Source organism: Haemaphysalis longicornis, unplaced genomic scaffold, assembly GCF_048455015.1.
Source record: "Haemaphysalis longicornis isolate Haplotype H1 unplaced genomic scaffold, Haemaphysalis longicornis Haplotype H1 scaffold_3, whole genome shotgun sequence".
NCBI lineage: Eukaryota > Metazoa > Arthropoda > Arachnida > Ixodida > Ixodidae > Haemaphysalis > Haemaphysalis longicornis.
The window spans coordinates 199,942,557-199,968,290 of NW_027526335.1; the positions used below are offsets into that span (position 1 = coordinate 199,942,557).

The 25,734-nt window shown below is 47.8% G+C and overlaps 1 protein-coding gene and 1 non-coding gene across 3 annotated transcripts in view; both read left to right on the plus strand.

The window, feature by feature from the left end:
- Window positions 1-25,734, plus strand: part of LOC144175926 (sodium-coupled monocarboxylate transporter 2-like) — an 88,270-nt gene that overhangs the window by 51,576 nt on the left and 10,960 nt on the right. For both annotated transcript variants that reach the window (XM_077704995.1, XM_077704996.1), the window contains 2 exons: window positions 15,010-15,096; window positions 16,422-16,594. In XM_077704995.1, coding sequence (XP_077561121.1) covers window positions 15,010-15,096; window positions 16,422-16,594 — 260 coding nt within the window. The remainder of the gene's footprint in view (window positions 1-15,009; window positions 15,097-16,421; window positions 16,595-25,734) is intronic.
- Trnat-agu (transfer RNA threonine (anticodon AGU)) lies at window positions 21,431-21,503 on the plus strand. The gene has a single exon. It is a non-coding gene; the product is annotated as a tRNA-Thr (tRNA).

Sequence of the window (25,734 nt, forward strand, 5' to 3'; positions counted from 1 at the left end):
TCCGAGATCTAGCAGCCCGACGCCGGTCGGACGAGGCCCACACCAACGTGCTCTGGGTCTTTTAGCAGCACAGCTGTTTAAACTTTTAGTTCCACCAGTTAGCGTTACCAGAAAATATACCAAAAAAAACACGCCCGCATCTTCCCACGGGGGGAACTCGAGTAAATGCGTCGCAGAGTGGTGGGGGTATCGCGTGAATGTTGCGTAATTAGGTATGGTTTGGGAATGCTTAATTGTTATTTCGTCTTTATTATTCTTATTTATTGAATGAAGGAGAAGCGAAGGGATCGAGTGTAAAGTTAAAGTCTGTCTTTATTGCTTGGTGCCGTCAAGCAAAGCGTCAAGTCAAGCGAAAGCCAAGCAAAGACGCCCTTGACTTAATTCTGAACGCGCGCTCCGGCGCTTATATACCCACCGCCCGCATTCGAGGGAGAGGAGTACGGGGGAGAGACGCGCATGCGCACACTTCTGTACACAAGCGCGCGAACTTTCCACGCAGCCACCACGCCGTTATCACGTGTACACGCCGTGCCGCCGTTACTGTTGAGCGCGACGCAACGCACGGGTAGCTACGACGCATGCGCGCACAGACGCGCTCCCTCCGCACCGCCGCAGCTGTTGTTGAAAGCGACGGAGCGCACGGGGTACACGCGCTCCTCCCGCACCGCCGCACCTGTTGTTGAGACCGAGGAGGGTACGGGGGAGAGACGCGCACCTGCGCGTCGACGCGACGCGCATGCGGAGTGACCGTGTGGACAGCGCCGACAACATCGACGAGTGACATCGCGAGCCTAAGAAATGCTCCGCATTTAAAAGAACGAGCGCTCGTCAGCATGCGACTACTTGGAGTGCCCAGGGTCGGCCAGCTAGACCTTCGAGAAGACTCTGGCCAGTGTTCGTTGTGTCATCTCTGCCGTGCGGCTCTCTTGTCAGTTCACGTGCGTTTGCTTCTGAAGTGGGGTGCACAGACAAAAAGAGGGATGCACAGAAACGGGGTGCTACAGACGCCCAGTTTGCGAAGCCGGTTGCCGTGGCTTTTAATGCTTGCAAGCGGGTCCATATTGGGAGAGATCTGAAAGCCTGTGCGCACAAAACGATCGAGGCCTGCTAGTCTTCGCGAACTTTCAGAAACTAGTTCGGAAATCCATGCGAGGTGCAAGGGCTGCGTACTCGAGGAACGGAGAGGGGCCACCGCTGTGCTGCTTTTCGAGCCTTCACCGCTAGTGCACTCTGCGGCAATTTTTTTCTTGGTATTTTTAGGTACGCTACACTGCTGAAGTAAAAGCTTGAACCGCTGCTTTTAAAATGAACTGCGCAGGGCAGCCAAAAAGGATGGAATGGGAATGACGGCGACAAAGTGTCGATCGTGGTGGCTAACAAACGGAGCTACAGGCAACCAATGCCGCTGCTAAAGCGACAAACCGTGACCAATGATACCATTACAAATGAAAGCATGGTTTCCATGGTGTACGAAGGGTGCGAGATAAACACCTTGTTCCGGTGGTTTATGATGTCAAAGCAAGGCGGCCGCGTCGGACCTACATAAATCTGCTATAAAGAGGTCGACGTGCTCACGTATTCTTAGAAGCCCACCAATCAATTCTCCTTCACTTTAGTTTTTGCTTTATTTGCATGATGCCGTGCAAAACTACATCCATCTGCGACTTCGGTAATTGGTATTTAGGTATTGTAGATTTTCTTCATTGTGTGTTGAAGTTTTCCTTGTGTAAATTCTACAACTACACAATTAAAACAAGTATATATGGTTTCTGGTTTGTGCGGATGCAAGGTACAACAAGACCGCTGTTCAGTGGTCTTGGGGAAAAATACTCATGGTTTAGGGGCCGATTTAAAGCTCATGGGCTTTCTTGGGCCTCTTAAGTAAGCACCTTTTTGCCAGCCTGCTGTCCCGCTCTGACCCGAATGATCTAAAACTGTTACTGGCTAGCCTGTACACAAGTGGGTCAGTGACGAACCACAAGGTGGTGGGTTTTTGAGCGTGTTTCAGTTCGTTTGTCACCGGCCTATAACCTGGGATGCGAAAATTACTAGTTACTACTAGCTGGCCGTTATTTCGAATGCTGAATATACTACCCTTCGATCTTTTGCGTGAATAGCAGACGACTGTTTGTGTTAGTAGTATTGTAAAATACAATACCCTATTTGATGCCTCGTTATTTCATTCCTGTTCTCGCACTACTAAAAGTCTCACGGTCGGTAACTTTACTTGGCGCCTAGAAATAACTTTTATTTGCGAGACATTATTGCAATTCACGGTGATAAATATCTGGAATATATTGCCCATTGAATTGAACAGATCACACAACGCTTCGGTGAAACTAAAAAATCAGTTCGTGAGCAGGCTGTAACTGCTCCTTTTTTCTTTGGTGGTAAACACTTATATTTGTACAATTATACACTGGTGAATATTGTACACCAAGCCCTATTTTTCCTCTTCATAGAACATGTGATAGTTATCGGGCTTTTGTAATTTAGCTCACGATTCGTGGTTCGTCCACAAAGCGGTGTGTCACAGCTTTTTGATTGCATTCGCGCATTTGGTTTTGCTTTTTGTGACCCGATTGTTTAAGCAGAAAATGACTTCTCTACGGTGCAAAAGTGTATGCTCATAATTACACGGAAGTGATATTTGCATTATCTCTATCTGTATTATTTGTAATGGATATTTTCAGCTTCTGTCTGTTACTTTTCTCGCTGCACCCTGCACTGGCCTCCGGCTACGGGTTTATTCGTTGTTTTGAAACTCAATGGGAGAAATGGTAATAAATGTTCCGTCAATCAATCCCTACTAGTGACCTATGCATAGGTGAGCGTGGATTCGGCTAGGTCACATGACGCGCGGATGTATCACGGGATCTCGGCCAGACGTGGGAGATGGGTAGGAAGAGGGGGTTGTCGTGGCATAGGAGAAAGCGATTAAGAAAGAGAGTGCAGCGAAAGGGTTATGGGAAGTACGGAAGAAAACGAGAGCGACGGCATTGGTGAGCAGGAGGGAAAGGCGCGGATGGGTGGGATAAGTATTCGGAGGAAGGGGCAGCGGAATGAATATGCAGTATAAATGGTGAGGGAGAGGTTAATGGCTGTAATCACACCTGAATGGAGAGTGGGGATGAAAGTACACAGAAGGGGGCGGAACAAGGGATATAGTAAGACGAATACCAGAAATAATTTAGTTGGGGTGCGGGCTGGAAGTGCAGGAGTAGGAGGCAAAGAACGATGTGGTGGGGAAGCTTGACGGGTAAGCTGAAAGTATTGGGGGAAGACGTCGAAAGCAGGAGGTTGATGGTGAGAGGCATGGGGCCTGTATAGGTGATGAGGAGGTATAATGACGGGGAACCAATAAATATAAAGTAGTAGCGGGAGGGGAAAGGTGAGTTTTGCAGAGAGTAAAAGATTCCGAATGGGAGGTGGGCAGAACAGCTGGAGAGAGAAGTTTTTACCAGATGTTTGAAAATGTGTTGGAGATCAAGAAAGGACTCGGAGGGGACGTGCAGGAGAGGCAGCGTCAGAGAGCAGGGTATGGTTGAGTTAGAAAGTGGTAATTTTGAGATTGCTGAACAGTAGAGGACGGAAACAGAGGGGCAGAAAATGTGGAGGGAGCGGCATAGAGGAATGATTGGGGGTGAGCGGCATTCAGTGGGAGTAAGGAGGCGGAAAACAAAAGTGGACAGGTGCAGAAAAGGCTAGAAGGACGCAGAAGAGCTGAAAAATGTGTGGGTCTAGGAGGAGAGGAACGTGTTACGTGAACGTTACGAAAAAAACTGTGCGCTTTGGATTAATTCACAACAGAGCTAGCAAATAAGCAGGGAATTGCATACGCGGACTGTTTTAGCTGCGCTTGGCCCTGGTTATCGCAATGGGTTGATGTACGACAAGGTTGCAGGGAGCGTCCTTGTTTTGCTAATATTAGACAAGAAAATGCTGGGCTGACGCGAAAGACTAGTGCAAACATAACGCCCTATAGAAAGTTGAAAGCCTTTTTGCTTTGTAGAGTAAAGATGTCGCTAAAGCAAAATTACCTTCAACTGGAATTGATGCTGTATGACTCGAAATATTTCCTTCGAGGTATGAGAATACCAAGAGGTCGCCCGGTGATGGAACCGAAATTTCACTTCAGAGAGATAAGAAGATCTGAATAGTACCGACGACGTCTCTCCCCCTAATTAACTTATCGTGCTGTGGAGAAAACTATGGCAAAGTGTATATTTTCTTCCGCCAAATAAATATTTTTCAGCGATGGTTTATATACCTAAGGTACCGCGTACTTTTCTGGTACTTCAGAAAACGATAACGCGGCCTGACTTCTTTATGTGCGTAGCTCGTTTCTTCCGGCAGCCCGAGGTGGCGGTAGTCGTGCACGCTAAAGCCACTCCAGAAGCTCCACGTCTATTTGAAGCGCAAAGCGTTAGTGTGTTTGTTGCTTGCTTGCTTGCTTTTACTTCGGTCCGTAACTGAAATATTTGCCAAACATTCGTCGCTCTGCGATCGCCGCTGGACTTGTCTTTACTCGGAAAGCCTGTCTTTAGTCATCGTTCCAAAGGCACGCGTGTAAGTTTCCTTTCCTTCCACGCGCATGTTGTGGCGGGAACGTCGTAACGCCACACCCGTCCAGTTTCTTCCCGCTCCGCAGTGTGGGGGTAGTGGTATATGCGAATGCATATAAAACCCCTTGACAAGACAATAAATATGCCCGAACATCTTTTCCCGGAACGAGAATTGATAAAAAAAATAAAGGAGTACGTACATTTGTTCAAAATTGTCCTTCCTTTCATCTTTGCTCTTTATCTAGCTGGAAGGGTTCGTACTTTCTTCCCCGAACGGGGCACCTTGAGTAATCTTGGTGACGTTATAGGCGACACCGCGGACCCCGAGCCCCCATACTCACGCTGTAGTCTACCGTGACTTCGAGTGTAAGGTGAAGGGACGAAACCTCAAACGGTGGCCGTCGGAGCCCAGGTCAAGCTCCGGCGGATGGGCTCCCCGTGTGTTTACCAGGCAGGGAGCTCCTAGACCTTTTGAGCTATCAGGGTAGGGCTGACGAAGAAAGTGTTGCTTGATGTATGGTTGCTTGATGTATATTTCATACATGATGTATGGTTTTTTTTCTAAATTCCCCAAAACCAATGATGACGGGTTTGCCGCGCCGAAGTATCTCTTCCACCCCTTCCGACCATGACAATCCCGAAACGTGATAACTACCCCCACTTCTTGGTAATTGAATCTCTTGAACAAGCCAGGCCTATTGCTTCACACTCCGTGATCTTGATTTCGAAGTTCTTATAAAGTATTATAAAAGAATCCTATAAAGTTAAGAAGCAACGAACCGGCGAGATCTTGGTCAAGGTACACAATCAACAGCAGGCCACAAACTCTTGAAGAAGACATGAATTGCCAATCTCGACATCAAGGTCACGTCACACCGAAGCCTCAACAGCTCGCAGGGCGTGATCTCGGAGCCAGATCTAGCAAACGAGAGAGAGGCCGATGTTCTTGAAGGCCTGAAAAGTCAAGGTGTGACGGCTCTCAGGCGCATGACCATAACAAAGAGACGATAAGGTAGTACCCGCTAGACATATCATCCTGACATTTGATCGTTTCATCTTTCGAAACCACATCTATGCTGGTTTCGTCCGGTGCTTCGTCCGAGCGTACATCCCGAACCCGTGATGCTGTTTCAAGTGCCAGCGGTTCGGGCATGGTACTAAATCGTGTCGGGGCCAAACAATCTGTGCCAAGTGCGACAACAGGACCATTCCACTGAGAATTGTAGTTAACAACAACTCCTCAGCATTAACTGTCCGGGCCCACACTTCACGTACTCCGCAAAATACGAGAAGTTTTAACTTGAGAAGAAAATAACAAACATCAAGGTCACAGCAAACACCACCTTCCCGGAGGCGCGAAAGCGGTTCGGCTCTTTTTCTCTGGGGAGGTACGCCGACGTCGCTCGCCGGGGGGATGAGCAGCGTCTGGTTTCGGCGGGGACCCAGTACCGTGAGTCGGACCTAGCCCCGTCATAGCCCACCCTCGGGTTGCCTCCGGCAGCCCGTCCCGCCCCCGCGCCACTCGCTGACTCAGCAGTGGCTGTGGTGGCAAACACGTCTTGTGGGGATGCTGCTGAATCCACTGCTTCCTCTCCACCGGCCCAACGCACACGCAAGGGCACATAGGAGATGCAGACGGAGGTAGCCGCGACGACCCCCTCTCTCCCCTCACTGCCTGTGCCACCTGTGGTGCTCCCCACGCCCTCAGCACCGTCAGCGCAGGCAAAGAACACCCGAAAGGGTACCAAGTCTAGGGGGCCTAGTCCGCTGGGCACCCCCTTGCCTTCAGATGACGACATGGACGTCAAGCCCTTACAGCTTTCATCACAGCGAAAGGAACGGGCTTCGGCGTCTATGTCAGTAGAGAAGTTGAAAAAGCCCCTTCCAAGAATCCAAGTCCCGAAATTCGACGCATAAACATACACATATTCCAGTCGCTCTAAACCTAGATAATGGGAAGAGATAACGTAATCCTTAAAATCTCCTCCTTAGAACTCTTGTTGATATCTATGAAATATTTCATTCCAAACAGCCAAGTGTGATGTGGCTCCAAGAAACCCATTTAAACCCGAAACACACAAATTTCTTAAACAAATAAATGGTATTTAGGAAGGACAGAGGTAGCGGTGGCACACCTAGGCGGTGTGGCCATCATTGCCCAAAAATCCTTCGCGTGCCAGACTGTCCACCTAAAGACCATTTTTGAGGCTGTTGCCAGCGGAAAATAATCTTCAATAGACTTTTTTTTTATTATTACGAGTGTTTGCCGCGTGGCATACGGAAGGTGTTTCAAATATAGAGGTAGAGAAGAAAGTAGGAAGGAAAGAGAAAGAGAGGCGTTTTGAAAATGGGGGTAGAGCAAAAAGTAGGAAGGAAAGAGAAAGAGAAGAAAATAGGGAGAGAGGGGCTGCCAAGAGCACAGAAGGTCACGAAACCGACAGGTGTTCAAATCTACACGTATGCATGCAGTCCAGTGGCGTGCAGAAAGCCCATCAGCGACCTGCAGTATTTATCGTCCTGCACCCAGCGGTTGTAGTCATCCGGTTTATCCCACCGGAGACCAACCTTTCTGAGCGCATGGCCTCGAGCTGTCCTCGTTCCCGCGCACGTCCACAAAAGATGCTTGGCGTCAGCTTCAACCGCCGGAAACGGACACTTGGGACACGTTCCTGGGTCGTCTTGTGAGTGCCCCCAAGTCCAAGTGACTGAAGGTGTGAGGGCCACCCCAGCCCGAAGTCTCCTGAGAGAAACTTCCTCCACCCGGGAAAAATTAGGGGGCAGGGAGCAGACACACGGGGGAATTAGGGCACGTGTGTCCCTTCTCAGGAGAGATTTCCGGGCTAAAAGACGGGAGCGCGGATCACAAGGAAGGGGGCTAGGGGAGGATTCAGGGGGGAAGATGAGTGGGAAACATGGTCCGCTAATTGATTCAGTATATTCCGACCGTGCCCCTGTACCCAATGTACACGGATCGTTAGCTCTGATGTTCTGTGGAGGCTGTGAATCTGCTTGCAGATCAGAGGTGTCTTCTTCACTTGCTTCAGATGCTTCACAGCACTGAGCGAGTCTGTATATATATATGCACCTCCGTGATGTTATGGAGTGCACTTGCAGCATTGACTGCGTCATGAACAGCCTGGAGCTCCAGTATGAGCGGGTCCGGAGTGTCGGTAGCGTAACAGCGCGAGCCTTTGATTTCCGGGTGCGTGGCACTGACGAAAGCAGTCCGTCCTCCGTCCGGCAGAAGAGCTGCGTCTGTGTACAGTACGCAGTGGCCTTCAGGGACTGTGGTATCGGAGGTTGGCGCCGGCTGGTCACGGCGACGAAGCTTCGTCGTCTTATTCGTTGTCATTGTCGTGTACCGCCATGGTGGAAGATCGTCTGAGGTTGAAGTGACGGGGGACGCATGACAAAAATGTGAATGAAGCGCTGCGACCACTGGAATATACAAACGCTTGAGCTTCCTTCCTTCTTCGCGCTGGTTTATAAGCTCCGTTATAGTATTGAGCTGGGCGTGTTCCTGTAAGATGGGTATCGGGGTAAGACGAGGAAGTGCCGTGATGGTGCGCATAGCTTCTCGGTTTATAGTCTCAAGTTGCGCCCATTGTTGCTTGGTCAGTCTGTGAAATTGTGCCTGGTAGAGTAGGCGCGGCTGGAGAACAGCACGTACGAGTCTTCTAGCCACCTCCGTGCGGGCTCCTCCACTACGCGCTGCAATCCGGCAGATCAAGTGCAAGGTTGTCGAGGACTCCTTCCGTGCCTTCCGGAGCCAGTGAAGACCAGAACCCGACTGGTGGATCATAAGTCCGAGCACCCGAAGCTCTTCTTTCGCTGGTATAGCAGCTGAACCAATTTTAAGTTGAAATTTAGTCGTAGAGGCTAACTTCCTTCCTGACTTATTAGCCACTTGTATGTAGCACGACTTCTCAGCTGAAATTTCTAAACCGGCTGATTCCGCAAAGGCATGAAAAACATCTAGGGCTTGCTGGAGATGACGGCACTGTAAACCGAGGTCGCGGTTTGTGGACCACAGTGTGACATCATCCGCGTAGATAATAAATCTCACGAAAGGGATGTCTTGCAACTTCCATGCCAAGGGTGCAAATGCGATGTTGAAGAGCAGCGGTGCTAGCACGGAACCTTGCGGTACCCCACGATTCGATGTAAACAGGCCGACCGGCTTCCCATCCACTCGTACAGAAAACGTCCTTGAGCACAGGAAGGAGTGTACCACTCTGGATACATGATGTGGAATCCCTAAGGACTCCATGTTTCTGAGTATTGTCCTGTGGTCCACGTTGTCATAGGCCTTGGAAATGTCGGTAGCCACCACAGTCCGCACACGGTGGCTGTGGGGTGAAACATGCAAGATATCATCAGCCAGAATAGAGAGTCCATCCTCTGTACCTAGGTGCGGTCTGAAGCCAATCTGAGCAGGATGGTATTTCCTGTTGTGCTCCAGCCACCAGGATAATCGAGTGGCCAGTAACCGCTCAAATATCTTGCATATTGTCGGTGTCAAAGAAATAGGTCTTAGTGCATTAATACCCGTGAGTGGTTTTTCCGGTTTGGGGATAGGCACTACCACGGAGTGTTTCCACTCGGGTGGAATGACACCTTTCGCCCACACATCATTCAACGAACGGAGTATGGTGTCCAAGGCCTCCCCCTCCAAGTTCTTGAACAGCTCATACGGGATTTCATCATACCCTGGAGAAGAGTGTGCTTTTGATCCTTCAATGGCCGCGATGAGCTCGGCCATCGTAAACGGTTCGGTTATACCCGATTCATCCAGTACCACAGCCGACGGAGAGGCGGCCGGAGGTTGTTGGTGGTTGGGAAAGAAACTCACGGCCGCTCTGTCCGCAAACTCCTCTGGGCTGATGTTGAGAGCCAGGCGAATGCTAGCTGCTGGATCAACCAGGCTGCCACTCCTCTCCATGGCTTGGAAAGTCCGCCATAAGGCCTTGTTTCCAGTGCCAGTGCCAGAGCCAAAGCCAGAGCACCAGTCATGCCAACGGCGACGTGACAACTGTTTCTCGTAGCGTCGCGCTTGTGCCGCGATACGGTTTGCCGTGACACGAGCGTTGAATTGCGTCGGGTGGCGATTAGCAAAAATCTCTGCTCGGCGACGCTCTGCCCAAAGTTTAAGGAGGTGCATATCGGGCTTCGGTTGATCCTCGTTCACGGTGGTATGTATAGTGCAGTTGGTGAGTACGGACTGCAGCGTGGAAATTAGGTTCTCGGAAGTTAGTGAAGAAGCTCGTTCGTCAAAGCGGACTTTGTCCCAGTGAACAATTCTCACCTGGCGACGAAGTTTATGTAACTTCTTCGTGTGGAAGCCAATCAAAATTGGAGAATGGTCGCTCGCCCAAGCGTCTGGCTCCGGATTCCAGGAGGGATTACCGGGTCCAAGCCACCACGTAAGGTCCGGAGCATGAGACCGAGTTGAAGGGATGGTAGGTACGGCTGGAATGTTCAGTAAGGTAAAGTTCATACTTATAACACTATAATCCGAGTGCCACCTGCTCGTGGTCCCCCCTGCCAGCTGGCTGGGCGAAGGCGGTTTCGGCTGCCCAGCTTTGGTCAGTTGCAACGGCAGCGGTGGGTGGGTGCCAGGTCCCACCGGGGGATGCAAAACCCCAAGGGAGTGGCAGCGACTCCCTGGAACTGTATGGGCCAGTTCCTTGCCCCAGAGCCGATACTGGACGCCGAGGCAGGTCCGGACATCCTGGGTGGCTACCGAGGTTGGCTCTGGGAACTTGGCTTAAAAGCGGTTAAAAAGTTCCTATATATGGGAACGCCGCAGTCACCCCACGCGGGCACGACTTCTCGCTGCCGACACGAAGGTTCCTGGACAACAGGATCCAGGGCCTTCAGTAGGTGCCAATTTCTCTGGCCCTTAGTAGCGAAAGGTCTAGTAGGCGCGCACTAGCTGGAACCGACGAAATAGGGTATTAGTACGCTCTCCTCGCCGAAAATCCTCGTTCTTATTATTGGAAGTAGGGCGCCGGTTCGTTTCCACTCGGGTTCGCCTGATTACTGCTGCCCGTACGGGGTTCTGGAGGTCTTACCTGGTGGGTAACAGTTGGCACCGAGAAAACATAAGACGTTCGTCAAAACCTGAGATACCTCGTAAAATACCGAAGGTTCTTCCTTTGGTATAGTATCCAGGTGTACATAGTAATCGACAGTCTAAAAGGTTTCTCACACCATTCTGTCGGTCAAGACTACCGGCTCCCGAAACCGAGAACAGGCGAGGACTAGTACCCGGGGTCTGCCGAACGTCTTCTGTAGTACTCGGGGGATCCGGCGGGTGTTCGTCGAGCGGCTTAGTACCGAAATGGGCTGGAGGATAGTGTCGCAACTCCTATGAGGGTTCTCCCTGCTGCTTCGCTGATCGGAGCCCAGCTAGTACGGAACCTATTGTGGGGTCCACTAAATTCCAATTGGCAGTCTGATGCCCATCCTGAGCAATCAGGCCTTTTATAGGAGTCAGACCTCGAAGGATCAGACCTAAAATCTCGCTGTCCCCATTCCCACCCAACCTCCCATAACCCATTCCTATATTCCAACTTCCCTTTTCCTCAATTCCAACCCCTTCCGCTACCTTCCTAGGGGAGATCAGGGGAGCCTCCCCGGGCCCGCTCTCCTGGCTGTGGTGTCGCTTGGTAGCTTTTCCCTTTTTATTTCTTTCCACTTCAGTGGTCAAAAACATCTTTTGCCTTTCGGCCGATTCTTTGATGTTCATATTGGGTTAAGCCTGTTATACCTAGTGGCACAGGCTGAGGCACTTAAATATGTTATGTTCTTTTTAACTTGCCTCACAATAACCATGTACATCCCTCCGTTTGTGCGATACTTCGGTGGTGCAGGCTAGGAGTCCCTTCTTCTTCTCACTGTACATCCCTCCTGACTTCCAGCTCTCGAGCTAAGATTTCGAGGGTGTGGTACATCAGTTACCCAAACCTTTCATTCTGATAGGCCACCTAAAAGCACGTAACTCTCTTTTGGTCTCTGCTCGCAAGAATTCCTTGCGGTCGTCTCATTGAGAAATTCTTAACATCGTCGGGAGTATGCCTTTTGAACCAGAAAGAGCCAACTTGTTATAATATAGGACACAACACTTATTCACACCTTGACTTGGCTATTGGATGTGCAGTTCTCTTTCCATGTCTTCAGTGGGGTGTGGGCACTGACCCATTTCGTACTGACCATATCCCCACCTCACTAACATATATAGATAGAGGCCGAAGCACTCGATCTTCCCAGCAAAGGTTTAATGAAGCACAAGCACACTGAAGTACATATACAGAGGCATCCAAACAACACTACACAACCATAAGACACATACACGTAGATGAAGCCGCTCAACTACTCACGGCGAACATCCTCGACGCCGCGAAAAACTCCATTCCCTACGCCTCTGCTGCCCTGCGCAACCAGAGGAGGCCGTGGTGGAATGAGGACTGTAACCGTGCGCGAGAGGCCCAGAACAAGGCGTCGGGTATCATTTGTCGGTACCGCACGTCGGGAAACCTCCCTTTGTTCAAAAGGGCAAAGGAGTTAGGAAAACGTGTGCGCCATGAGGCAAAACGGCATACTTGGCGCTCAGTTGTAACAAGAATAAACTCGTACACCGACACACGGAAAGTATGCACAAGGATACGCAAACTCAAAGGACAACAGACACACAGCCTGCCTCTGGTCAGCACAATAGGTGACACACTTGAAGACCAGGCTGACACATTTGCACAACACTTCCAACACGGTTCCCGTTCATCACACTACACAAACACTTTCATAAAACACAAACAATCGTCCGAAAAGAAGCCTTTACTGGATGACAATAGGTCAACATCTTATAACTCAGTGTTTTAACTGCATGAGCTGAGGGCTGCTCTGAGCACGTGTAAACCCTCAGCTTCAGGCCCAGACAACATCACATATACAACACCTAAGTGCAGACACACTTGGAACACGTCTACATCTGTATAATAAAATATGGCTTTCGGGGCGCATTGCACACTATTGGGGGGAGGTAATAGTAGTGGCTTTCTTGAAGAAGGAAAAGGACCCGTCATCCTCCTCAAGTTACCGTCCTATGGCCCTGACGAGCTGCCTTCCCGAGAAGATGATAAATCGCAGGCTCGTGTACGTCATTGAATACAACGGTCTTCTCGAGAGCTGCCAGAGAGGCTTAAGGGTGAGGCGATCGCCGGACGATCAACTTGTCGCACATGATTCGTAGATCAATAATGACTTCGTGCATAAACAGCATTGTGTAACTTTATTTTTCTACCTAGAGAAGGCCTACGACACCGCTTGGCGTTTCAGGATCCTTAGTGACCTCAAGTCATTCGGTGTTTAGGGTAACATGTTAAACACCCTTGTTAGTTACTTGTTTAAGAGAACGTTTCGAGTGAGCGTTGGTTGTGCACTGTGAAAGGTTCTTGGGCAAGAAAATGGCCTACCGCAAGGTGGCGTGTTCAGCTGCACGCGCTTCATAGCTATGATGGGCTGTCTTGGAATGGCATTGCATCATGTAATATGTCAATCTGTGAAGGTGAAGTCCAGCTTGGTGGCAACAATCTAGCCCGCTGGGCAGACAAGAATGGCTTTAAACTGAATCTTGCCAAAACCTCTTGCGTTGTGTTCTCCTGGAAGCGTGAAGTCGACCCGGACCCAGACATTACTCTTATTGGCATGTCGCTTCCTGTGAACAAGGAGCACAAATTTCTAGGTGTTGTCTTTGACCAAAAACTCAGATTCATTTCCTAAATCAAGGCACTTAAGCATAAATGTCGGAAACCAAAGAATATACTTAAGGTTCTCTCACACGAATTGTATGGGGCTGACAAAGAACTCTTGCTGCGTTTGTATACTGCTTTGGTTGGGTCTCGTTTGGACTATGGCAGTGTGGTGTATGGCTCGGCGACTATAACAGCGTTGCGAATGCTTGACCCAGTGCTACACTTGGGTATTCGTCTTGCGTCGGGTGCTTTTCGCACTACTCCGGTGCAAAGTCGAGTGTAACATGTGGAGCCTTGAGAACCAACGGTCATACATGGACTTGCTTTGTGCTTTTAAAATTTCATCGCTGAATAACCATCATTTTTATCCTGTCTTTAATAATATATATATATCCACATCTATTCTGTTTGCTAATCGCCCATCCGTTCCTCTGCGCTTTTCGCTTAGAGTGAGAGAGCGAACCTTGGATCTCAGTGCTTCGTTTTTAGATGTGTACAGGTCATCTTTTTCAGATATTTTACCACCTTGGCAAGTTCGCGCTGTGTTCTGCAACCTTCTTTTATAAAACTTGACAAAAATCGGGTATCACGTGCTGCAATACTGCAGCACTTTCTGTCTCTACAGTTTAAATACCCATCTGCAGAATATGACAGTGACGCTTATAAAACCTCCACTATGGCGTACTGTGCTCCTCATAGTCCGAATTTCAATGCAGCCGCAATCATTAGCGTACACACAGCCATTTTTCATGTAGAATCATATGGAATTTTACTCATCGTACAACACATTCTTGAAAATTAAATTTCAAATTCCATCATCTATACACATTCCTTGAGCTTTGTTCCTGCACTATCATCGTACAAGCCCACCAAAAACCACAAAGGTAATCTTGTGTTCAGCACAACTATGTCTATCTATGCGCAAAAGCATGAGGTGCTCCTCTGCTGGGTCCCAGGACACGCTGAAATCGCTTGCAACAAGTTGGCCGAGGAAAGAGCCGCGGCTGCTGTACTCAGGAACACTGTAGACATTATAACGGTACCACATACTGACCTCAACCCACACATAAGACACCTCTTGCGTGGAATATGGCAAACACTAGGCTGAGCACACAGGTAACAAGTTACACGTTATAAAACCACGCTTGGGACCATACACCACTGATACACGTAACAGACACACGGAAGTCGCCTTGGCTAGGGTACGGATTGGGCGCACCCATGAAACGCACTCGTATCGGCTCACGGGATCTTCAAGACCCCAGTGCAGCAGGCGCGGAGAGACCCTATCCGTAGTTCACATACTCATTCAATGCAAGGCACTCTACACAAAACGACACAAACACTTCAGATAACTCTGCAGACAACGTATTCCCCTACACCCATCATTGTTTCTGGGTAACGATGCTTTTGTTTCTGTGAAACGCGTGTTTGTGTATATGTCAGGCGTTAAGTTTTTAAACCTTATTTCCTATTATGCATAATCACATCTTGCTCTATACACCAGCCATCCCCATTATCTCTAATTGGTTTTGCTATGCCCGGTTTTCGCGTTTTTATACCTACCTTGTTGTGCAAATCACTTTTCTTCCTTAATTAACTTCTTCTCTGGCGTTCTTTTCCAGCGTTGGTCTTGCGTCATTAAACACCAACCATCATCGTCATTATCCTAATTCTTTCTTTCGTTTCAGGCCTTTATGATGGCGAACACTGCGGCTACGGCACCTTTCGCGGGACTGTGCCTTCTGGCGGTCCTATTCCCGTTTGTCCACTCAAAGGTATGCGCGCTGGGCAACTTTTTTGCCAACTTAACCTGCATGCGCATATCGCTGCAGTGTTTAGCGGCGCTTTATCTAAGCGGCACGTTAAACTGCACTTTATCTAAGCAGCCTTTTTATTCGTTACGGTAAACCAGTGAAGTAATCTTTGGCTGCCCCGTTGGGCTTCCATAAACGATAAGCAGTCATTGAGAGACATGGTGACAGTAGGGGCGAATAAAGAAAATACCACTCTTTATTGTAGTACCACGGAATGCTAGGCATAGTAGCATATTGTGCATGCTGAAGGCAGTTGTCCTTTTATGAAAAATGACCGCATGTCACTGTGGCCCGAGCCGCTTGACCCTAGGAAATGGGATTTCCTTGCACCATACGTAAGACCAAAATGGCAAAATCCTGCGAAAAGGAAAGGCCACGAATCGCAAGAAGGCCAGCCACGGGGTAGGGAAAGTGCCACCCTTGACATCGGCTCGCTTTGAATTGGGATGGCTTCTCCAGCCAGGCTGGCTTAGTGGCTGCAGAAAGTTCCTACCTACAGCGCCTCCGGGGAGGGACTCACGGTGAAGCCAGTGCATTTAGGGCGTCCCTCAGGTTGAAAGGAGCCTCCAAGGCAAAAGGTTCAAGGCAGAGTGGCTGACAGATTGAACCGCGTTCGGGACATTTGTAGGGAAGTGCAATTTTTTAAATTTTATGTACGTATGGAGACAGTATTAAAAGAACAATGCGAGCATACGCTGAAGACGAAGTATGCAATCCTGGCGACGAAAAAAGTTCTATTTTGAGCTACATAACGAGTCCAGCTATTTTTTACTCGAACAGATAAACAAAGCATACGACTTTGCTGGTTTATAACTTGAACAACGGAAATAATGCCTCGATAATGATAGAAATTCAAAGTGTCCCTTACGTATTGGTATGAAACCTACAACGTTTTCTTTTGCAGGCTTTGTAATTTTTGTATGTATAATTTATAACTGCTACCAACTTCAAAAACACGGAAAAGTTGAAACACTGTTTGCTGAGTATATATATTTAACAGAACTGTTCGAAGAAGTAAGAAAAAGCTAAGTAGTAGGCTGTGTACTTCAGCTAGGGCTCGTCGTTTTACATATTCGTAGTTATGGTCGGGGCAATAGAACAGGTTACGGAGCTTGAATTGCTTTACCGTGGCACCCAAAACATTCTGCGTGAATGTAATTAAGGGTGACAATTTTGAGCACGAAGTTGAAATAATCCAGCATAGTGTTTAATACCAGTCCTAGAAGGCGACATTAGCTAGATTGAACCGCAAAACAATATCACAGTTTCTGGGTGACCTTTTTCAGGGGGCAGGCATCGCGACACTGCTTGTTACGGCATATCAAATTTATCACGTGGTCCAAACCATCGCAAGTGAAAAAACTCCGCCAAGAATGCCGGTATCACTGCAGTATTGTCCTGCAAACTTCAGCCGCAGTGTTTCGGCAAAAAATGAAAGCTACCGGCATTTGACAACTGGGTAAGAATGCTGAGTAATTATTCTTCATACTTTGATTGCTGCGCTTCTGACGTGATTAGCCTTAAAGGCAGCCAGTGGAGTTCCGTCAATTCTCTACATTTATCGTGGGTGCGGCAAGTAAGCTCTTTGGAATCCACAAATTATCCTAGTGGGCGCTTTTGCGTGGAAGCAAAATTTCATTTCTTAAAGGCAGTTTGAAAAAGTAAGACCATTTCTTTTGATAAAATTGTTTGTATATATATATATATACATAAGGTAATTAGAGACAGAGACACACGAGAAAAACATTAACAACAAAAGTTTACTAACGTTTCAGGAAAAGGGCTTCATTACTTCCGAGTACAGAATAAGTTGGTTTCTGGGTTATATATAAACAGAAAATGTTACAAGGGCGAGAGCAGGGTCAGAGAAGGGACGGTTTGTACAATTGAATCATGGTTGGTGGCCAGCAAAAGAATGAGAGAAGTTGAAGAGCGGGAAAAATAATATAAAAAGGATAACAAGAACCCACAGTTACGCGGTGCGAACTTTTGAAAAAATATCAAAACTAGAAAAGAAACGAAAAAAATTAGCAAGGTAATTCCCCCTTTCCCCCGTGGCAACAGTGGTGAAAGAGGGATCAGAACAAGATGTGCCCATGCACGTATTTGACTTTGCAAAAAATCGCAGTCACGAGGAATGAAGCAGTTCCAAAGAAGTTATGCCCGTGCTGGAAAAAGGCGATCATCTGCCCATACACACCCGTTCTAACAATCAAGGTCAGGTGATTGAAACATGAGGGTATTATAATTCGCTTCTGTTGGTGGGAGGCAAGGGTCGCGCCCGAAGCAGTAGGACATTCGATTTCGACAGGAAATGGGTGTACAACGTGTAGAAGAAAAAAGCGGTAAAAAGGAAAAAAAAGAAGGAGGGGTCAAACAACTCATGACAAGAAAGATAACAGAAGGCACGTGCGCGAGTATGTCGTGGCACCGATCGGTACGCATCTGGCCGGTCCATGGTACCAGTTCAGGGAACGCCGAGGTGGTCAGCAACGAATATTAGAAAACAGCAAAACAAACAATAAAGGGGAGAGGAAAGCAATCACACACACACTCGCGTGCACAAATTGATCTCATGGGGAGAGTATCAAAGCTATCAATGGTATCGCACCCTTCTACCCAGAACATAATGTCCAGGCCTGCTGGTGAAATGTGGTTTAGTGAAGCCACCGTGCCAAAAAACGCGGATAAATATGAGACTGCGAGAGAACTTCTATGACCGTCCTCCAACCGTCAAGCCAGAATTGCATTACCTAGCCATAAGCATTGGACCCATCCCACGAAGCGCGATACATGCCTCGACATGTACATAAAAGCCGTTCATCGCGACGTAGGAGAAGCATACCAAAAGCAAATCTTTTTCTGCCGTAACATCACCAACAAGGAAAAGAAAGCCTTGGGGGAACTCGCAGGTTGCACCGAAATAGTAACGAAACCGGCCGATAAAGGAGGCGTCATCGTGATCGTCGACAAAGCTGGTATTTCGACGGGGCTAACAGACAACTATCAGTATCTACGTTTTATAAAGTACTCCCTAGTGACCCCACTAATGATTATTAGCTAATTGCGAAAGGTGAACTCCCTGAGCTTATTCAAAATCAGGAAATAACTGAAACAACGGCTCGTTCTCTTACCCCTTAGGTCCAGTAGCCGGTAGATGCTACCTTGTCCCTAAGATTCATACAAATAACAACCCAGGTCGCCCCATTGTTTCTGGTATTGGTACTGTCACCGAGAACCTCTCTCTCTATCTCGACATTCCCCCCAGCTTTCCATCCTTCATTAAGGATACAAATGATTTTCCCTCGGATATCATGAATATTGAAATTTCTAACTGTTGACTTGTTACCCTGGATGTCGTGTCACTATACAATAACATTCCGCATGCGTATGGAATCACCGCTGTATGATGTGCGTATGAACGGTCGGTGGGTGATAACCCTGTCGATTCTCTCACCCTTGAAACTTTCTTTCACCTTATTCTTGAAATTAACAATTTTTTGTTTGATGGTGTCAATTACGTGCAAGGGAGCGGTATGTCAATGGGAACCAAAATCGGGCCCAACTACGCGAATACCTGTATGGAATGTCTACAGTCAAACTTTCACGCAACCCAAAATTTGAATCCACTGTACTACAAAGGGGTATATAAATGATATATTCATGATATAGCAGCACGTTGAAATGTAACGTTTTGCGTTTATTGAGGCTTTTAACCTCGCGCATCCTGCTATCTCCCTCTCTCATTCCTACTTTACGCACAGCATATATTTCCTGGATGTTACAGTCACAGTTTCTCAGGGGAGGCTCCATAGTAATCTTTATAGGAAACCTACGAACCATCGCCTGTATTTGCTCTTCCATAGCAGTCATGTAAGGCACTGCAAGACTGCAATACCTTATAGCTAATCTCACCGTTTTAGGACAATCTGCACAAGCCAAGCGGATTTCGATTCTAACTGCCGAGAAGTTAAAACCGCGCTCTTGGATAAAAAATGCTGAGAGAAGGGGAAGGATGACGTGATTACACGAGCTAACCAGTTGAACCGCACCAAAATTAGGCAAAAAGCTTCAAAACCCAATCCACAAACAAACCTTGTTTTAACCCATTCCACCTCTTCTCCGAAAGTGGCATCCGTACTAAGGGAAAATCTCAATATCATTGCTCAAAGTGAACGCCTAAAAAGAATATGTCCCGAGCCGCCATGCGTTGTTTAGAGACGCAATAAAAATTTGTGTGACGTTCTCACCAAATCCAGCATCAGCCGACGACAGACTACAGGTTACATTCCCTGTAACAAACCACGGTGTAATTTATGGCCACAAATGACCACCACACAGCGCGCCGCCGGCACAGCTTCAAACTGTTATGGTAATGTCAACGTCAACTTGAACTCTGATTCAACCAACGTCGTTCATCTCCTCGAATGACCAACTGCTGCGGTAAACAATACATCGGCCAGACTGAAGCACCGTTTCGTTTGAGGTTTACCAATCACCGCTCTCATAAAAAAAAACTTCCCTTCTTTGCCTCTATTAAAGCATGTTAACAGTCCTGGTCATTCTTTTGAACATACTGAAGGCTACAATTCTTGAATCTAGTTTTAAAACGCATCACGACCGCGAGGTTCGTGAGTCCCACCTCGTCTATATGTTTAGGTCAGCGTCGTTTGGCATAAATAAAAATGATGAGAAATTGATGTGTCTTTCCTCCCATGAAAATTTCGGCTCCATTTCTCAGGCTAGTGCTGTCTGTTCAGTTATTTTCCTCGATAACATTCTCCCATCAGTTAGCCGCCCCCCGTAAATGGTTATAGTTTCGTGCTGCCACCGCGTTTTTTAGCACAATGGCTTCACTAAACTAAATTAGACCAGAAAGTCTGGATATTATGTTCTTGGTAGAAGGCTGCGATACATTGTTAGCTTTGATACTCTCACCTTGTAATTAATTTGTTCACGCGAGCGTGTGTGATTGCTTTCCTCTTCCCTTTATTTTTGTATTGCTGTTTTCTAATATTCCTTGCTGACCACCTCGGCGTTCCCTGAACTGGTGCCATGTGCCGACCGGATGTGTACCGCCCGCTGCCGCGTCATACGCGTGCACCTGCCTTCTGTTATCTTCGTTTTTATGACTTGTTTGACCCCCTCCTTTTTCTCCTTTTCTTTTTTCCTGCTTTTTTCTGCCCTTTGTATACGTTGTACACTCATTTCGTGTCGAAAGCGAATGCCTTACTGCTTTTGGGCGCGACCCTTGCCTCCCACCAACAGAAGTACTCTCATGTTTCAATCACCTGACACTGATTCTTAGAACGGGTGTGTATGAGCAGATGTTCGCCTTTTGAGAGCATGGGCATATATTCTTTGCATTCTTCGTTCCTCGTGACTGTGATGTTTTGCCGATTTCAAATACGTGCATGGGGATATCTTGTTCTCGCCCCTCTTTCAACCCTGTTGCCACGGTGTAAGGGGAACTACCTAGTAATTTTTTTTTCGTTCTTTTTTTTTCTTTTTGGCTGTTTTTTCTCAGGTTCGTACCGCGTGACTGTGGGTTCTTGTTATCCTTTTTATTTTATTTTTTCCCCTCTTCCACGTCTCTCACCTTTCCCTTGACCTGCCCTCGCCCTTGCTACATTTTCTGTAGGGATGTCCCAGTTATCCCAGGGGTGTCCCGGCTACACAGGGTGTCGAAGCTATCATGCACCAAGATTAAAAAAAGAATAATGGCCTAACTCGAAGAAAACCTAGTGCATAATATTTGCAGTACTGTGGAGAACAGGCAGCATTTTTTCGTGGATGAGACTTAACTAATTGTAATTATTTATCTAACTCGAGAAGTACTGTCATAATCACTGAAGTGTCAATGAGGCATTTGTAGGTACCCAGGAGGAGAATCTCGGAAAGCAAAGGGGAGGATGCGGTAGGTCATTGAAGCTGTTAAGAATTTTGAAAGAAAGAAAGTGGAGAAAACATGCCCGCCAGGTGGGATACGAGGTTTTCTTGACTGCCAGATCTTATTTCTGTCTTATTTCAACGAGCCCCTCATTTCCTATTCTGATTCGCTACGTGCATAGCGAGGGCCTTTGTTCTGGCAGTCTTGGTGCCATAGGAAGCCTAAGAGGGTTCAACGCAGGTCGACCGCTCTTGACATGTCGTAGACAATCGAGTCATGGCCCGGGGGTTAGAAAGAAGGTCCCCTTCAGCCCGAGTAGTCTGAGTGGCGCTGGCTACCACCCCCAAGGTCAGGAAACAAAAAAGCTGAACATAAATACCCCACAACGTGCAGAAGAAAATCGCCCCGCCGGTAGCGTAGTGGTTATCGCACCAGACCAGTATTCTGGAGGTCATAGGTTCGGATCCCACCTGGCGGGCATTTTTTGTCCAGTTTCTTTCAAAGTTCTTTATCTGCTTCAACAATGATCTACCACATCCTCCCCTTTGCTTCCCGAGGTTTTCTTGACTACCAGATCTTATTTCTGTCTTATTTCAACGAGCCCCTCATTTCCTATACTGATTCGCTATATATATATATATATATATATATATATATATATATATATATATATATATATATATATATATATATATAAATATATATATATATATATATATATATATATATATATATATATATATATATATATATATATATATATATATATATATATATATATATGTGTGTGTGTGTGTGTACGTATATGTATATCATCATCATCATCATCACCAGCCTGTCTACGCCCACTGCAGGGCAAAGGCCTCTCCCATTATTCTCCAATTACCTCGGTCCTGTGCCAACTGTGACCAATTTATCCCCGCAAACTTCTTGATCTCATCTGCCCATCTAACTTTCGGCCGCCCCCTACAGCGCTTGCCTTCTCTAGGGATCCACTCTGTTACCCTTAATGACCAGCGGTTATCTTGCCTTCGCATTACATGCCCTGCCCACGTTCATTTCTTCTTCTTAATTTCTACTAATATGTCTTTAACACCAGTTTGCTCCCTCACCCACTCCGCTCTCTTCTTGTCCCTTAATGTTACACCTATCATTTTCCGTTCCATTGCCCGCTGAGTCGTTCTCAATTTAAGTTGAACCCTGTTAGTGAGCCTCCAAGTTTCTGCCCCGTAGGTGAGTTCCGGTAAGATGCAGCTGTCATACACTTTCTTCTTCAACGACAATGGTAGGCTGCTACTCATTATCTGAGAATGTCTGCCATATGCACCCCACCCCATTCTGATCCTTCTAATTATCTCTGCCTCATGGTTGGGATTTGGGGTCACAACTTGGCCTAAGTATATATATATATATCTCAAACTGCTGTGCTGTCCCGAGGTTATTGATCATTACTTTAGTTTTCTGCATATTAATTTTCAGGCCGACGGTTCTACTCTGTTCGACCAGTGCGGAAAGCATGCTTTGAAATTCGTCCCCTGAGTTACTTAGCAAGGCAACGTCATCAGCGAATCTAAGGTTACTGAGGTATTCTCCATTAACCCTTACTCCCACCTGTTCCAAATCCAACGTTCTGAATTCTTCTTGTAAGCATGCTGTGAATAACATTGGAGAGATTGTGTCTCCTTGTCTGACACCCTTCCTCATAGGTATTTTACTGCTCTCCTTATGGAGGATGATGGTAGCTGTAGACCCATTATAGATATCCTCTTGTATTCTTACATAATGCTCATCTACCCCCTGTTTCCGTAATGCCTGAATGACTGCTAGGGTTTCGACCGAGTCAAATGCTTTCTCATAATCTATGAAGGCTATATATAGGGGTCGAGTATACTCAGCGCACTTCTCTATCACCTGATTGATCGTGTGAATATGGTCCATTGTTGAATAACCTTTACGGAACCCTGCTTGTTCTTTAGGTTGACTGAAATCTAAGGTTGCAGAGATTCGGTTAGCGATTACCTTGGTAAATACCTTGTAGACGACTGACAGTAAGCTGATCGGCCTGTAATATATATACATATATATATATATATATATATATATATATACATATATATATATATATATATATATATATATATATATATATATATATATATTGTCACGAAGACAAGGACGATGCAGTTGTCTTGAATGAGAAACACGTTTATTGGAGCGCACTTGTGCTCCCCTAACAACTCAAAAGAATACAGAGGCGGCGAAGCAGCGGTCAACAAAATGACTTGCACAGGCGAGTGTCGTCGAATCGAATGCCCCGGCGTCCGCACTGCAGGCTTTTTATCTTTTGGCGCGCGTGGTTCTCGAAACGTCGATTCGCATCGAGAACATAGTAGATCCAAGAAGATTATTCTCGGCTGTTCACGTTAGATCAATATGCTCTCCCTATCACAACAGATAACACATGCGGCACAGAAAGAAAGAATGGAACACGCGCTTCCCTTGGCGCAGAGATAACACAGACCGGAGCAGCCGTGCGGTAAAAGCAAAACACAAATAAACAAAACCCAATGTATGGTTCGCGGCATTAGCCCCCCCCCCCTCTAAGAGTGCATCGACCCGATGCTAACATAAGCGACAGCCCGAACGAATGAAAATAAAAGTTCGTCATCGTCTGTAGAAAGGTTTTAAGCGAGCCACGTGGACGACTTCAGGCCGCGTGCGTTGTCGTGCTGTGCCGGAGTCACCATCGGGGATCACTTCGTAGGTAAGTTGGCCAACACGTCGTAGAATCTGGTAGGATCCGAAATACCGTCGCAGGAGCTTCTCATAGAGTCCGCGTCGTCGGATGGGAGTCCAAACCCACACATGATCCCCTGGTTGGTACTCGGCGTCTCGGCGTCGGAGGTTGTAGCGGCCCGCATCCACCAGCTGCTGGTCCGTTTAAAGAACTCGAGCGAGCTGGCGGGCCTCCTCCGCACGTTTAAGATATCCGTGGACGTCGGCGTTGAGGTCGTCGTCTTCTACGTGTGGAAGCATGGCGTCGAGCATCGTAGTCGGCCTTCAACCGTAGACAAGCTCGAACGACGTCAGCTGCGTCGTCTCCTGGATAGCCGTGTTGTACGCAAACGTGACATACGGGAGCACTTCGTCCCAAGTCTTATGTTCAACGTCAACGTACATTGACAGCATATCTGCGATTGTCTTGTTCAGACATTCTGTTAGTCCGTTCGTTTGGGGGTGGTACGCCGTCGTTCTTCGGTGATCCGTGTTGCTGTAGCGTAATACTCCTTGCATCAGCTCCGCAGTAAATGCCGTTCCGCGGTCGGTGATTAGGACTTCCGGGGCTCCATGTCGCAGCACAACTTGGCTTGTAAAGAACTTTGCCACTTCTTGTGCAGTCCCCCTCTGAAGAGCGGCGGTCTCTGCGTAGCGCGTCATGTAGTCTGTCGCTACGACAATCCACTTGTTCTGTGATCGTGACGTAGGGAACGGGCCTAAAAGGTCCATTCCAATCTGTTGAAATGGTCTCGATGGGACGGCGATCGGTTGCAGAAGTCCGGCGGGTCTTGTCGGCGGCGTTTTTCGTCGCTGGCAGTCACGGCAGCTCCGGACGTAGTGGGTGACGTCAGAGGTAAGGCCGGGCCAGTAGTACCTCGCCTTGATTTTTCCAATAGTGCGGACTGTGCCGAGATGTCCGGAAGACGGGTCGTCGTGGCACGCTTCCAAAATTTCGTCACGAAGGTCCGCGGGAATGACGAGAAGGTAATTCCCTCTTGTTCCGGGGCTGAAATTCTTCTTCACGAGGACAGAGTTTCTCAGGCTGAATGCTGGTAAGCTGCGTTTCAAGGTCCTAGGAACGGCAACGTTGCATCCCTCGAGGTACTCGATTATGACGCGTAAGTCGGGGTCGGCACGCTGCTGGGCGGCTAGGTCGCTCTCCGTCACGATCCCGAAGAACGCGCTGTCTTCGTCAGCGTCTTGTGGTGGTGGGTCGATGGGGGCGCGGGACAGGCAGTCGGCGTCGGAGTGTTTCCTGCCGGATTTATAAACGACTGTAACGTCGAACTCCTGCAGGCGCAAGCTCCACCGCCCAAGACGGCCAGAGGGGTCCTTCAAATTGGCGAGCCAACAAAGCGCATGGTGGTCTGTTACAACCTTGAATGGCCTTTCATACACGTATGGGCGAAATTTTGAAATCGCCCATAAATTAGCCAGGCACTCTTTCTCAGAGGCAGAATAGTTTTTCTCCCCTTTCGACAGACCACGGCTGGCATAGGCGATTACCCTTTCGCAGCCGCTTTGCTTTTGGACAAGGACGGCACCCAAGCCTATATCACTGGCGTGCGTGTGCATTTCCGTTTCGGCATTTTCGTCGAAATGAGTGAGCACGGGTGGTCTTTGCAGGCGTTTTTGCAGCTCGCAGAATGCTTTTTCTTGGTCGTTTTGCCAGCTGAAAGGGGTGCTATCTTTCGTCAAGCGCGTGAGTGGCTCTGCAATGCGTGCGAAGTTTGCGACGAAGTGCCGGTAGTATGCGCACAGCCCGAGAAATCTTCGCACGCCCTTCTTGTCTCTCGGCCTTGGGAAGTTCGCAATGGCTGAAGTTTTTGCCTGGTCAGGTAGGACTCCCGCGGCGTTGACGACGTGGCCCAAGAACTTGAGTTCCCCGTATGCGAAACGGCACTTTTCAGGCTTCAGCGTCAACCCCGACG